Consider the following 14,919-nt stretch of genomic DNA (forward strand, 5'->3'; position numbering starts at 1 on the left):
GTCCGAGATTTGAGGAGTCCCTTATACCTGGAAGGAGCCCAAAACTACTTGTTACCTGCAAGTTTTGACCTGCATAGACGGCTTTCGAAAGATGTACAGTTTATTGTTGCTTTCAACACTGAATAAATGCTATGTTTCCGCATACACAAGGTCTTTTGAAGTTTTCCATGGAAAAACAACATTTTTAAAAACCTCTTTTTCAGCCGATAATTTGAAAGCAAACCATGCATAATGCAATATTTCCTTAAATATTGGCGCTGATAATTGATCATGCTGTATCGAGTGTATTTTAATAGTGCCTTCACGAGAAGCAATTTCTTGTTCTCTTTCAATTAAATAAGAACAATTTTGAAGATGCTTAGTGAAATTTTTGAGTTTCTTGTAGAAATAAACAGCGCATGGTTGGGAAACTGGCATGCATTTCAGAGGTATGACTTTAACCGTACATGTTCCAAGTCCTTTATCAACAGTGAAAATTTTGTCGTACAAACCATGATTCATTTGATCCCCCCAATAATCTATTATTAATAAGAATTTTTCTTTCTTCATGTAGGGAAGCATGACGCTAGATAAAAATGAGTAATATAATTGCATGGTAAGTTTCCCGGATTTCGAACTCGTTACAACGACATTCGGAAGATATTTCGTTAATTTGTCAATGGTGTTCTGAACCTTTGGTCCAAACTTCCCCATGGCTTCTTGCAAACAAAGAAACACGAGCGGCAATAATTCGCCATGCAGATTTATCGCTTATTATGCCTTGTACGAGTGTGTCACTTTATTCATATCGTGCCTTCTGACTAACACAGTCTTAGAATTTCTTTCGGCAAGAGTTCTGTTGTTTGGCAACCCGTCTGGTCTGTATTGATAACATAAAAAAAAAAATCGGCGTGACTGTCCTCGTCTGCAATTGAAACTTTCTCGCGGCTTCCAGCATTTCTTCCACAGACACAAATTCCCTCGAACTCGAACGCCGCATGATCTTCCTGTGCCGAATTCTGTGCCGTAGTTTGAATTTTATTATCCGTGCTTTGAAGATGAGGTCCTCTGATTGGAATTAGCATGCAGCAGCCGAGCCCACTGCTGTAGGTTTCTGGTTGCCACCTGAAAAGTAAAATCAGTAGTTTCATTTTATTAATATAATTATTTCTTCGAATGAGGTTGTTGAAGATATAGAAAATTAGATGTAGAGTAATCAAAATATCCACGGGTGTGCTGCCGGTCTATAGTGTCCAATGGGCACAATATTTCGGCGATCATACATGTCGCCATCATCAGGTGAACTGACAAACTGAGCTCCTGTGAACGTGCCGGCATGGAGATCCGTACGCTATGGCTGCTCAGAGGCCCTCTGAGCAGCCATAGCGTACGGATCTCCGTGCCGGCACGTTCACAGGAGCTCAGTCTGTCAGTTCACCTGATGATGGCGACATGTATGATCGCCGAAATATTGTGCCCATTGGACACTATAGACTGGCAGCACACCTGTGGATATTTTGATTATCAAATACGCCGGGAGAAACTCAAGAATCACAGATGTAGAGTGATAAAAATGAACACTTACTTGCTGATAATTTTGGCGAGACTCCACGAAACAGTCATAAGTCCATGAATCGATTAGCAAATATTTATCGCTCGTTGATCCTCCAGATTTTATGTTTTCTTCCCATCTCTTCAATTCGTCTTTTCTTGTCAAACTTCTAGACCCTTTTATCTGGAGGGTTTGGAGACTCCATTTAGGGTGTTCTTTCCCCAGTTTAACAACTTCTATTTTGGTCTCCAATGGAACATAATCAGCTTTTGACGGCTTTTCCGCTAGCTCATAATCTTCATTGTAGGACGAATTTTCTTCGACTTCACGGAATTGATCTTCTTCGTCTACTTCATCAAAATGAATATTTTTTTCTCCGAAGGTTTCCATGGTAATCCGATACAGTTCTTCTCCAATCACTATTGCATCTGCAGAAATCATTGCTGATGCTTCTGTATTGACGACGTCCGCTTCTTGAGAAGACTATCACAATATATGAATGCATCTTTCAACCGATGTTTTGCAACTGCACTATGGATTGAATGTTCATGAAATTCCTTGTCCGCAGTTCTCGACACCTTCATTTTTGTAGTCATGATGTAAGGTTTTATACTTCATGAACAATTTGCACATACGTTATTTCATCCTGCGACATAAGCAAGGTCTCACTACTGTGCGAGTTAACTGTCAAATGATACCCATTTTATCCCGGTTCCAGCCTGGCCATCCGCTCATTCTTTGAAAGCCGTCTGTGCCAGTCAAAAATTGCAGGTAACAAGTAGTTTTGGGCTCCTTCCAGGTATAAGGGATTTCTCAGATTACGGACAAGCAAACATTTTCAGTATCACTTTATGCCTTTGGTCATTTACTAGTCAATAGTTATGAATATTATATTATTTGTTATAATAAAAATTTGTAGACTGCCAAATAACATTGTAAATTTAACAAAAGTTCATCTGATTACACATATTTTTCCCATTATATCAATTGTAATATAAATGGTAAAGAATATGAGGGGGGGGGGGGGGGGGGGGGGGGACCTGACAAACGGAACTCGATCCAGTGATTATGGGGCCTGAACGCTAACCACTTGACTGCCGCTACTTCATGGTAAAAATGGCCGGCACAGGTATATATTTGACGACTGAAATTATCTTGTGATTTTCTCAATAACACTTGAGAAGTACGCGCTACTGCTTAAACATTTTTTTGTCCTAATGGAGTACTACAAATGTACGAAGTTTGCAGTAAATCCACATTCCAAACGTTGTGGCCTCCCCTTCTTAGTGGGAACCATGTAAAACTCGAGAGTTTGCTCTTTCCAACAGTACATTGTTCATGCATGCATCTCAAATAACTTAATAGTTACGATTTTTTAAACATTGGATTTTTTTAAATTTTTTTATACACTGTATTTTCATAGCTATTGAAAATTCGCTATTGCAGATTTTCAGAAGTATCTGTATGGGCCGAGGAGAAAGTATTTTATGCTTTTTAGTTCTATTTTAATATGTGGTGTGTTAAAAATTCATTTTTATGTAAATAATTTTTTCTTTAACTTTTTTTTCAAGAACATGTCAGCAATTTTACTCACTATCTTGCCATTCTTAAATAAAAATAGTGTAGCCTGTGCATAACATCAAACTGAAGAATGATCAAATATCTTCACAAATAACTGATGCAGGAAGTAATAAAATTGTATACCTCAAGTAAAACGGGAAGCATTTCAGAAGTTGGTTCAAAACTACTCATCATAAGATTTCTCTATGTACAAAATTTTGTTAAATGAGTACAATTATATTAATTGTCAAATTTCATTGTTAAAATCACGATTGGTCTGTGCATCTTCTTTGCAAGCTCTGACCATTACTAAAACAATGCTGTAAAGCTGTGAACCTCTACAATTTTTTTCCCAGCACACTTCTCATTGAATATGTAGAGTGCTTCTACAGCTTTCTTCAGCAAACTTCTCATTAAACACAAAGAGAGAAAGTTGCCTTAGTGTTTAGACCTTTCCTGCTTAAGTGCTATCAGTATTATTGAGCATCCTGAATTCATCATTTGTGCAGCTGTGGAGTCTTCATATCTATCAACCTGAAACCAACATTTAATTATTTGGGAAGTGCTGGTTTGTTTGTGTGTGTGTGTGTGTGTGTGTGTGTGTGTGTGTGTGTGTGAGAGAGAGAGAGAGAGAGAGAGAGAGCGCTAGCTTTGAATGTTACGAGTAACAGTTGTGTAGACAGTTGAAGCATTTGAGTGTGATCACCAGTGACTGTTTCCAATGTATCGTGAAACTTCATTTTCCCATTTCTGTAGTTAACATTTTCCCATTGTTTGCAACAATGTTTTATCGGTTCAGTCCTATCATCTGTGTTCACGCTTTTGCATCATCATAAGTACAAATGTCTCACCATTTATGACTAAAGGAGATGTAATGATGCTAGCAAGGCATTATCTTTTAATTAGTGTTTCTGTACCATACTTTTAACGGTTTGGTGACAAGAGAAATGGTGCAGAACTGGATTGTACACTTTCCTTTTCTTTCATTACAATTGACTAACTTGAAACACAGTCGATCCTCTTCTCTGGATACGTGGCTACGTCAATCTCCACAACTTCTTCTTCAAAGAAATAATGCTAATTAGAGGGATTAAAAAAAGACTCTCTCTCTCTCTCTCTCTCTCTCTCTCTCTCTCTCTCTCTCTCTCTCTCTCTCTGCGCCTCTGCTCTTGAAATAACTAGGCACTCTCATAATACTTTCAGTCAGTTCTGGTGTATTTCCATTTCCACAAGTCTCACATAAGTATACAAATACTTGCAATTCAATTATGTCTTTAACCGTCAGACACAATTAAGTATATTTAAAATGTGGTGACTTTAATAACCACCAAAAATTCAAAGACAGTTCTTGCTTCTAGCAAGTCTAACACCTGAATTAAAAGTCTCTAGTCAAATCATATTTCATTTCCAGAATGAGATTTTCACTCTGCAGTGGAGTGTGCGCTGATATTAAACTTCTTGGCAGATTAAAACTGTGTGCTGGACTGAGACTCGACCTCGGGACCTTTGCCTTTCGTGGGCAAGTGCTCTACCAACTGAGCTACTCAAGCACGACTCACGCCCCGTCCTCACAGCTTTACCTCTGTTTCCAGAACTTCGCTGCAGAGTGAAAATCTCATTCTGGAAACATCCTCCAGGCTGTGGCTAAGCCGTGTCTTCACAATATCCTTTCTTCCAGGAGTTCTATTTCTGCAAGGTTCACAGGAGAGCTTCTGCAAAGTTTGGAAAGTAGGAGACGAGGTACTGGCAGAAGTAAAGCTGTGAGGACGGGGTGTGAGTCATGCTTGGGTAGCTCAGTTGGTAGAGCACTTGTCCGCGAAAGGCAAAGATCCCGAGTTCGAGTCTTGGTCCGGCACACTGTTTTAATCTGCCAGGAAGTTTCATATTTCATTTGTTCATAACAATTACAATCATTACACTGTCAAAGAATAACGTATGGTTGCTCCTTGTATGTCACATACAGCTTCTATGGCGCGAGCGGCAAACACTTGCCTGCACTGATCAACCGCCACAATTGCAGTATTCTCCCAAAACACTTCCTTCCTGGACACACATAAATTGGTGGCATGGTAGACACAGCTCCACTCTCCCACACTTATACTTAAAATATCGAGTGTTCGAGAGGGTTGAAGACCCCGAAATTCTCGAGGCACTACATGCTCACTTCTCCACTATCTCTGAACTGCAGCAATATTCTCAAACTTCCAGTATCACTTAATTACTTGCTTCAGGACTTCAAAGCTCAGATGTATGCCAGTCATGTTGAAGTAGCTTCCTTGTCACTAACTGGGTTGGGTAGTGAGATCCACAATTCTGCTACCACGTGTTCAAGAAATATAACATTACTTTCAGCCAGAAATTGAACCTTGTAGAACAGCAAATAAATTTTCTGTGACAATTCAAAGTATATGTACTTTTTTTTACAGTTGCTCCGTCAGGAAAGAGGGAAGGAGAGGGATAGACGAAAGGATGTGGGTTTTAAGGGAGAGGGTAAGGAGTCATTCCAATCCCGGGAGCGGAAAGACTTACCTTAGGGGGAAAAAGGACGGGTATATACTCGCGCGCGCGCGCGCGCCCACACACACACACACACACACACACACACACACACACACATATCCATCCAAACATATACAGACACAAGCAGACATATTTAAAGGCAAAGAGTTTGGGCAGAGATGTCAGTCGAGGCGGAAGTGCAGAGGCAAAGATGATGTTGAATGACAGGTGAGGTATGAGTGGCGGCAACTAGAAATTAGCGAAGGTTGAGGCCTGGTGGATAACGGGAAGAGAGGATATATTGAAGGGCAAGTTCCCATCTCCGGAATTCGGATAGGTTGGTGTTAGTGGGAAGTATCCAGATAACCCGGACGGTGTAACACTGTGCCAAGATGTGCTGGCCGTGCACCAAGGCATGTTTAGCCACAGGGTGATCCTCATTACCAACAAACACTGTCTGCCTGTGTCCATTCATGCGAATGGACAGTTTCTTGCTGGTCATTCCCACATAGAAAGCGTCACAGTGTAGGCAGGTCAGTTGGTAAATCATGTGGGTGCTTTCACACGTGGCTCTGCCTTTGATCGTGTACTCCTTCCGGGTTACAGGACTGGAGTAGGTGGTGGTGGGAGTATGCTTGGGACAGGTTTTACACCGGGGGGCAGTTACAAGGGTAGGAGCCAGAGGGTAGGGAAGGTGGTTTGGGGATTTCATAGGGATGAACCAAGAGGTTACGAAGGTTAGGTGAATGGCGGAAAGACACTCTTGATGGAGTGGGGAGGATTTCATGAAGGATGGATCTCATTTCGTGGCAGGATTTGAGGAAGTCATATCCCTGCTGGAGAGCCACATTCATAGTCTCATCCAGTCCCGGGAAGTATCCTGTCACAAGTGGGACACTTTTGGGGTTCTTCTGTGAGAGGTTCTGGGTTTGAGGGGATGAGGAAGTGGCTCTGGTTATTTGCTTCTGTATTAGGTTGGGAGGGTAGTTGCGGGATGCGAAGGCTGTTTTCAGGTTGTTGGTGTAATGGTTCAGGGATTCAGGACTGGAGCAGATTCGTTTGCCACGAAGGCCTAGGCTGTAGGGAAGGGACCGTTTGATGTGGAATGGGTGGCAGCTGTCATAATTGAGGTACTGTTGCTTGTTGGTGGTTGTGATGTGGACGGATGTGTGAAGCTGGCCATTGGACAGATGGAGGTCAATGTCAAGGAAAGTGGCATGGGATTTGGAGTAGGACCAGGTGAATCTGATGGAACCAAAGGAGTTGAGGTTGGAGAGGAAATTCTGGAGTTCTTCTTCACTGTGAGTCCAGATCATGAAGATGTCATCAATAAATCTGTACCAAACTTTGGGTTGGCAGGCCTTGGTAACCAAGAAGGCTTCCTCTAAGCGACCCGTAAATAGGTTGGCATACGAGGGGGCCATCCTGGTACCCATGGCTCTTCCCTTCAATCGTTGGTATGTCTGGCCTTCAACAGTGAAGAAGTTGTGAGTCAGGATGAAGCTGGCTAAGGTGATGAGGAAATAGGTTTTAGGTAGGGTGACAGGTGATCGGAGTGAAAGGAAGTGCTCCATTGCAGCGAGGCCCTGGACGTGCGGGATATTTGTGTATAGGGAAGTGGCATCAATTTTTACAAGGATGGTTTCTGAGGGTAACAGACTGAGTAAGGATTCTAGGCGTTCGAGAAAGTGGTTGGTGTCTTTGATGAAGGATGGGAGACTGCATGTACTGGGTTGAAGGTGTTGATCTACGTAGGCAGAGATACGTTCCGTGGGGGCTTGGTAACCAGCTACAATGGGGCGGCTGGGATGATTGGGTTTGTGAATTTTAGGAAGTAGGTAGAAGGTAGGAGTGCGAGGTGTCGGTGGGGTCAGGAGGTTGATGGAGTCAGTTGAAAGGTTTTGTAGGGGGCCTAAGGTTCTGAGGATTCCTTGAAGCTCCGCCTGGACATCAGGAATGGGATTACCTTGGCGAACTTTGTATGTAGTGGTGTCTGAAAGCTGATGCAGTCCCTCAGCCACACACTCCCGGCAATCAAGTACCACGGTCGTGGAACCCTTGTCAGCCAGAAGAATGATGATGGATCGGTCAGCCTTCAGATCACGGATAGCCTGTGCTTCGGCTGTGGTGATGTTGGGAGTAGGATTAAGGTTTTTCAAGAAAGATTGAGAGGCAAGGCTGGAAGTGAGAAATTCCTGGAAGGTTTGGAGAGGGTGATTTTGAGGAAGAGGAGGTGGGTCCCGCTGTGATGGAGGACGGAACTGTTCCAGGCAGGGTTCAATTTGGATAGTGTCTTGGGGAGTTGGATTATTAGGAGTGGGACCAGGATTATTTTTCTTCGTGGCAAAGTGATATTTCCAGCAGAGACTACGAGTGTAGGAGAGTAAATCTTTGACAAGGGCAGTTTGGTTGAATCTGGGAGTGGGGCTGAAGGTGAGGCCTTTGGATAGGACAGAGGTTTCAGATGGGGAGAGAGGTTTGGAGGAAGGGTTCACTACTGAATTGTGGTGTTGTGGTTCCAGATTGTGTTGACTAGAATTTTAAGGTGTTGGGGGGAGTGGAGCTGGAAGTGGGAGATTGAGTAGATGGGAGAGACTGGGTCTGTGTGCAATGAGAGGAGGTTGAGGTTTGTTGGAAAGGTTGTGGAGGGTGAGTGAGTTGCCTTTCCGGAGGTGGGAAACCAGGAGATTGGATAGTTTTTTGAGGTGGAGGGTGGCATGCTGTTCTAATTTGCGGTTGGCCTGTAGGAGGATGCTCTGAACAGCCGGTGTGGATGTGGGAGAGGAAAGATTGAGGACTTTGATTGGGGTAGAAATTGACGTGTGTGTTCATTGGCTGAGTCGATGTATAGGTTTTCGTTTGACACAAAGTCCGAGGCTGGAGGGAAAGGACTGTTTGATATGGAATGGGTGGCATTAAGTATGTCTGCTTGTATCTGAATATGTGTGGATGGATATGTGTGTGTGTGCGCGAGTGTATACCTGTCCTTTTTTCCCCCTAAGGTAAGTCTTTCCGCTCCCGGGATTGGAATGACTCCTTACCCTCTCTCTTAAAACCCACATCCTGTCGTCTATCCCTCTCCTTCCCTCTTTCCTGACGAAGCAACCGTTGGTTGGGAAAGCTTGAAATTTTGTGTGTGTTTGTGTGTATTTTTATTGTGTCTATCTACCAGCGCTTTCCCGTTTGGTAAGTCATGGAATCTTTGTTTTTAATATATTTTTCGCATGTGGAATGTTTCTTTGTGTATATATATATATATATATATATATATATATATATATAAATAAAAAAACAAAGATGAGGTGACTTACCGAACAAAAGCGCTGGCAGGTCGATAGACACACAAACAAACACAAACATACACACAAAATTCAAGCTTTCGCAACAAACTGTTGCCTCATCAGGAAAGAGGGAAGGAGAGGGGAAGACGAAAGGAAGTGGGTTTTAAGGGAGAGGGTAAGGAGTCATTCCAATCCCGGGAGCGGAAAGACTTACCTTAGGGGGAAAAAAGGACAGGTATACACTCGCACACACGCACATATCCATCCACACATACAGACACAAGCAGACATGTTTAAATACAAAGAGTTTGGGCAGAGATGTCAGTCGAGGCAGAAGTGTAGAGGCAAAGAAGTTGTTGAAAGACAGGTGAGGTATGAGTGGCGGCAACATGAAATTAGCGGAGATTGAGGCCTGGCGGATGACGAGAAGAGAGGATATACTGAAGGGCAAGTTCCCATCTCCGGAGTTCGGATAGGTTGGTGTTGGTGGGAAGTATCCAGATAACCCGGACGGTGTAACACTGTGCCAAGATGTGCTGGCTGTGCACCAAGGCATGTTTAGCCACAGGGTGATCCTCATTACCAACAAACACTGTCTGCCTGTGTCCATTCATGCGAATGGACAGTTTGTTGCTGGTCATTCCCACATAGAATGCATCACAGTGTAGGCAGGTCAGTTGGTAAATCACGTGGGTGCTTTCACACGTGGCTCTGCCTCTGATCGTGTACACCTTCCGGGTTACAGGACTGGAGTAGGTGGTGGTGGGAGGGTGCATGGGACAGGTTTTGCATCGGGGGCGGTTACAAGGATAGGAGCCAGAGGGTAGGGAAGGTGGTTTGGGGATTTCATAGGGATGAACTAAGAGGTTACGAAGGTTAGGTGGACGGCGGAAAGACACTCTTGGTGGAGTGGGGAGGATTTCATGAAGGATGGATCTCATTTCAGGGCAGGATTTGAGGAAGTCGTATCCCTGCTGGAGAGCCACATTCAGAGTCTGGTCCAGTCCCGGAAAGTATCCTGTCACAAGTGGGGCACTTTTGTGGTTCTTCTGTGGGGGATTCTGGGTTTGGGGGGACGAGGAAGTGGCTCTGGTTATTTGCTTCTGTACCAGGTCGGGAGGGTAGTTGCGGGATGCGAAAGCTGTTTTCAGGTTGTTGGTGTAATGATTCAGGCTGTAGGGAAGGGACCGTTTGATGTGGAATGGGTGGCAGCTGTCATAATGGAGGTACTGTTGCTTGTTGGTGGGTTTGATGTGGACGGACGTGTGAAGTTGGCCATTGGACAGGTGGAGGTCAACGTCAAGGAAAGTGGCATGGGATTTGGAGTAGGACCAGGTGAAACTGATGGAACCAAAGGAGTTGAGGTTGGAGAGGAAATTCTGGAGTTCTTCTTCACTGTGAGTCCAGATCATGAAGATGTCATCAATAAATCTGTACCAAACTTTGGGTTGGCAGACTTGGGTAACCAAGAAGGCTTCCTCTAAGCAACCCATGAATAGGTTGGCGTACGAGGGAGCCATCCTGGTGCCCATGGCTGTTCCCTTTAATTGTTGGTATGTCTGGCCCTCAAAAGTGAAGAAGTTGTGGGTCAGAATGAAGCTGGCTAAGGTGATGAGGAAAGAGGTTTTAGGTAGGGTGGCAGGTGATCGGCGTGAAAGGAAATGCTCCATCGCAGCGAGGCCCTGGACGTGCGGAATATTTGTGTATAAGGACGTGGCATCAATGGTTACAAGGATGGTTTCCGGGGGTAACAGATTGGGTAAGGATTCCAGGCGTTCAAGGAAGTGGTTGGTGTCCTTGATGAAGGATGGGAGACTGCATGTAATGGGTTGAAGGTGTTGATCTACATAGGCAGAGATACGTTCTGTGGGGGCTTGGTAACCAGCTACAATGGGGCGGCCGGGATGATTGGGTTTGTGGATTTTAGGAAGAAGGTAGAAGGTAGGAGTGCGGGGTGTTGGTGGGGTCAGGAGGTTGATGGAGTCAGGTGAAAGGTTTTGCAGGGGGCCTAAGGTTCTGAGGATTCCTTGAAGCTCCGCCTGGACATAGGGAATGGGGTTACCTTGGCAAACTTTGTATGTGGTGTTGTCTGAAAGCTGACGCAGTCCCTCAGCCACATACTCCCGACGATCAAGTACCACGGTCGTGGAACCCTTGTCCGCCGGAAGAATGACGATGGATCGGTCAGCCTTCAGATCACGGATAGCCTGGGCTTCAGCAGTGGTGATGTTGGGTGTAGGATTAAGGTTTTTTAAGAAGGATTGAGATGCAAGGCTGGAAGTCAGAAATTCCTGGAAGGTTTGGAGAGGGTGATTTTGAGGAAGAGGAGGTGGGTCCCGCTGTGACGGAGGACGGAACTGTTCCAGGCAGGGTTCAATTTGGATGGTGTCTTGAGGAGTCGGATCATTAGGAGTAGGATTAGGATCATTTTTCTTCGTGGCAAAGTGATACTTCCAGCAGAGAGTACTCGCTTTACGGATGAGGCTTCATTCCAACGTGATCAATTCGTAAATTTTCACAATCAACATGTGTGGGCTGATGAGAATCCGCACGCAATTGTGCAATCACGTCATCAACACAGATTTTCTGTGAATGTTTGGGCAGGCATTGTTGGTGATGTCTTGATTGGGCCCCATGTTCTTCCACCTACGCTCAATGGAGCAAGTTATCATGATTTCATACGGGATACTCTACCTGTGCTTCTAGAACATGTGCCTTTACAAGTACGACACAACATGTGGTTCATGCACGATGGAGCTCCTGCATATTTCAGTCGAAGTGTTCGTACGCTTCTCAACAACAGATTCGGTGACCGATGGATTGGTAGAGGCGGACCAATTCCATGGCCTCCACATTCTCCTGGCCTCAACCCTCTTGACTTTCTTTTATGGGGGCATTTGAAAGCTCTTGTCTACGCAACCCTGGTACCAAATGTAGAGACTCTTCATGCTCATATTGTGGACGGCTATGATACAATACGCCATTCTCCAGGGCTGCATCAGCGCATCACGGATTCCATGCGATGGAGGGTGGATGCATGTATCCTCGCTAACGGAGGACATTTTGAACATTTCCTGTTACAAAGTGTTTGAAGTCACACTGGTACGTTCTGTTGCTGTGTGTTTTCATTCCATGATTAAATTGATTTGAAGAGAAGTAATAAAATGAGCTCTAACATGGAAAGTAAGCATTTCCGGACACATGTCCACATAACACATTTTCTTTCTTTGTGTGTGAGGAATGTTTCCTGAAAGTTTGGCCGTACCTTTTTGTAACACCCTGTAGATATAAATTTAATAGAATTGAAACGTGGTTTTGCAGCAGTGGACTGTGTCACTGACAAATCTTGTTCCTTACATTGTCTGCAACACAGTAATTGGTGCAGCATGAAATTGTGAATAATTTAATGCAAGAGGAAAGCATAATTTTTACCTTGAACGTACTAGTAGTAGTTCAGGAAAGGGTGCCTAGAAATACGTCAATCCCAGTAACATTATGTAAATTTGGAAACAGTGCAAAGAAGAAATGATTTTTACAGGGGGAACTGTAAGATGCAGTCACTGTTGCACCCCAGTGAAAGTTTTAAATTTCATGACAGTATTTTTTATTCATTGCTATCAATTCTTTTTCTACATTTTTTTAATATTCAGAACATTTACTGTCAAAATTCATCCATACTGTTATGGGATGAAATACGTGTGTTTACTTTTTTTTAATTAGTTGTGTGCTTGCTTTCCAGACTGCAAGTTAACATGCCACAAGAAGTGCTATACACGAGTTATTGTGGCTTGTGGTAAAGAAGGCCATGGTGAAAGTGGGTATACTAGTGAGGGTCGTCGTGTATTTGGTGTTCCTCTTCACCTCTTAGCAACTGGTGATGGGAAGGTACCTGCTGTTGTTGACCGCTTAATCACCACCATTGAAATGCATGGCTTATATACGGAGGGAATATATCGGAAATCTGGAGTGAGTATAAGGCAGCACTAGAAAAAAAAAAGTGTAATTGAATGATAACTTGATATGATGCTTCATATATCTGTTGCAACGTAATGATGCTTCTCAATCAATCTAAGATGTGTGTCACCTTTTTCAAAGATCAGATATTTGAATTGATACTATTGGTCCTTTGCGATTCCTGGAAAGTATTTGGAGAATGTTCAGCTGTTGCCAAGTGTCTTCTAGTTTTTAACTTATGACAATGATTGTTTATTGGACAATGTATCAGTTGACACTTCAAGTACACTTAGGATATTTAATTGAAACAGTGATCATCTGTGTACAGCTGAACATGTATTTCTGTTTGTTTCCTATTCTTCTTGTGTGACGTGGTTAACTTTAGATTTTTGTTCTGGACGAATGTATTTTATGTTCAGTTCTGCAAGATTTGATAGGGACTCTTGTTGTTAATTATTCATGCAAGTAAATTACCTTCATTTGAGAAATTTACATGCAGCTATTGTCTTCATGTTCTGTAATCTCACCTATTATAAATATTGTGGCAACTGAAATAAAATACTTTCTGCCATCAAATATTGCATACTGTTACAAAAATGCCCAAGCAAGGTAGTTGAGGATTCTGATGGGTTTCTAAACGAGACTTGAGTTTTTGCTTATCACACTGAAATCTCTGGTAGAAGTAAATACAGTACCACATTTTAGGCTGACATGATCAGAAGACCACATCATCTGTAATCTTTTTATTTTAAATACTTGGTATTTAAACAGCTGTGTAAACTTACGTCAGAGGTCTTTATTTCTGGTGTTAATTTTGTTACAGGTGAGTTCTAAAGTGAAGGAATTAAAGGTAAGAATTGAAGATGAACATCTAGATGATATCAACTTTGGAAGTTATCATGTTCATGTATTGGCAGCCGTATTGAAGAGCTTCTTGCGTGAAATGCCTGAACCTTTGTTAACATTTGATAGTTATGAAGACTTTTTACGTGCTGGCAGTCTTACAGATCCTCACGATCGTGTGTTGACCCTCTTCGCACTAATTAAGAAGTTACCAAAGCCAAATTTCGACCTTGTTGAGAGGCTTGTATTCCATCTTGCAAGGTATGTTTTTGTATTTATTTTCTAATTTTGGCTTTTAGAATCAGTTAGATTTACACTTTCCTGGCTTACGAATAGAAATCTGTATAGTACTAGGATTCATAAATTTTTTGTCTGACAAGGAGATCCCCTGCAGAAACCTTTGCATGCAGATAGGTTTTATCAACATGCATCCAACAAGCCTGTCATAACTTACCACAAACATGTATATCTTTTACTAACAACATCAGTGAATGTTTGATTTAGTGTCACATGATGCTCAAGACTTGTGAAAAGCACCCAGTATTAAAATAGAAAAGATGATTATTTCCATGATAGCACAGGTCCATTGTACATTCAAGATGACAGGCAAACTGCATTTTCCTGAGGTAAGTGATTTCCAGAAGAGTAATAAAGTATAACCCCTGTGAATTTTCAGTGAAGTGCTGCTAATAAAATTTTCAGTTTTTTTGAAACAAGGATAATATGTTAAAAAGTAGTGTTCCTGGGAGCTGTGTGCATTTTCCAGTTGCCTTCTGGTGTGGGACAGAGCTGCATAACTTCAGAAAAATTGATACTGCATTGCTGTTTGAACCACGAAGAAAATACATTATCTCACCAGACACTGCCTTCTGAACTATGATGAAAATAAGGGGATAAGGTAGCAAGACAAGAAACTGAACTCTGAATGTTTGGGCCAATGGCACACAAAATGGAACTTAAATAACACAAAATAAATATATTGAACAACCTACCCGCCAGGTTAGCCAAGAGCACTAATGCACTGCTTCCTGGACTCGGGTAGGCACGCCGGCCCTGGATCGAATCCGCCCAGAGGATTACTGACGTTGGCCGGTGTGTCGGCCAGCCTGGATGTGGTTTTTTGGAAGTTTTCCACATCCCATTAGGTGCATGCTGGGCTGTTCCCCATGTTCTGCCTCAGTTACACAACTCACAGACACATGAACATGTTTTCACTATTCCATGGATTACACTAGACACAGGCAGCTGGGG

The 14,919-nt window shown here is 43.0% G+C and overlaps 1 protein-coding gene across 1 annotated transcript in view; it reads left to right on the plus strand.

Moving 5' to 3' along the window:
* LOC124804595 (unconventional myosin-IXa-like) overlaps positions 1-14,919 on the plus strand; it is a 348,200-nt gene that overhangs the window by 285,757 nt on the left and 47,524 nt on the right. The window contains exons 27-28 of the mRNA XM_047264786.1: positions 12,611-12,837; positions 13,649-13,929. Of these exons, the coding sequence (XP_047120742.1) occupies positions 12,611-12,837; positions 13,649-13,929 (508 nt within the window). The remainder of the gene's footprint in view (positions 1-12,610; positions 12,838-13,648; positions 13,930-14,919) is intronic.

This window comes from Schistocerca piceifrons, chromosome 7 (assembly GCF_021461385.2).
Source record: "Schistocerca piceifrons isolate TAMUIC-IGC-003096 chromosome 7, iqSchPice1.1, whole genome shotgun sequence".
NCBI classification, from domain to species: domain Eukaryota; kingdom Metazoa; phylum Arthropoda; class Insecta; order Orthoptera; family Acrididae; genus Schistocerca; species Schistocerca piceifrons.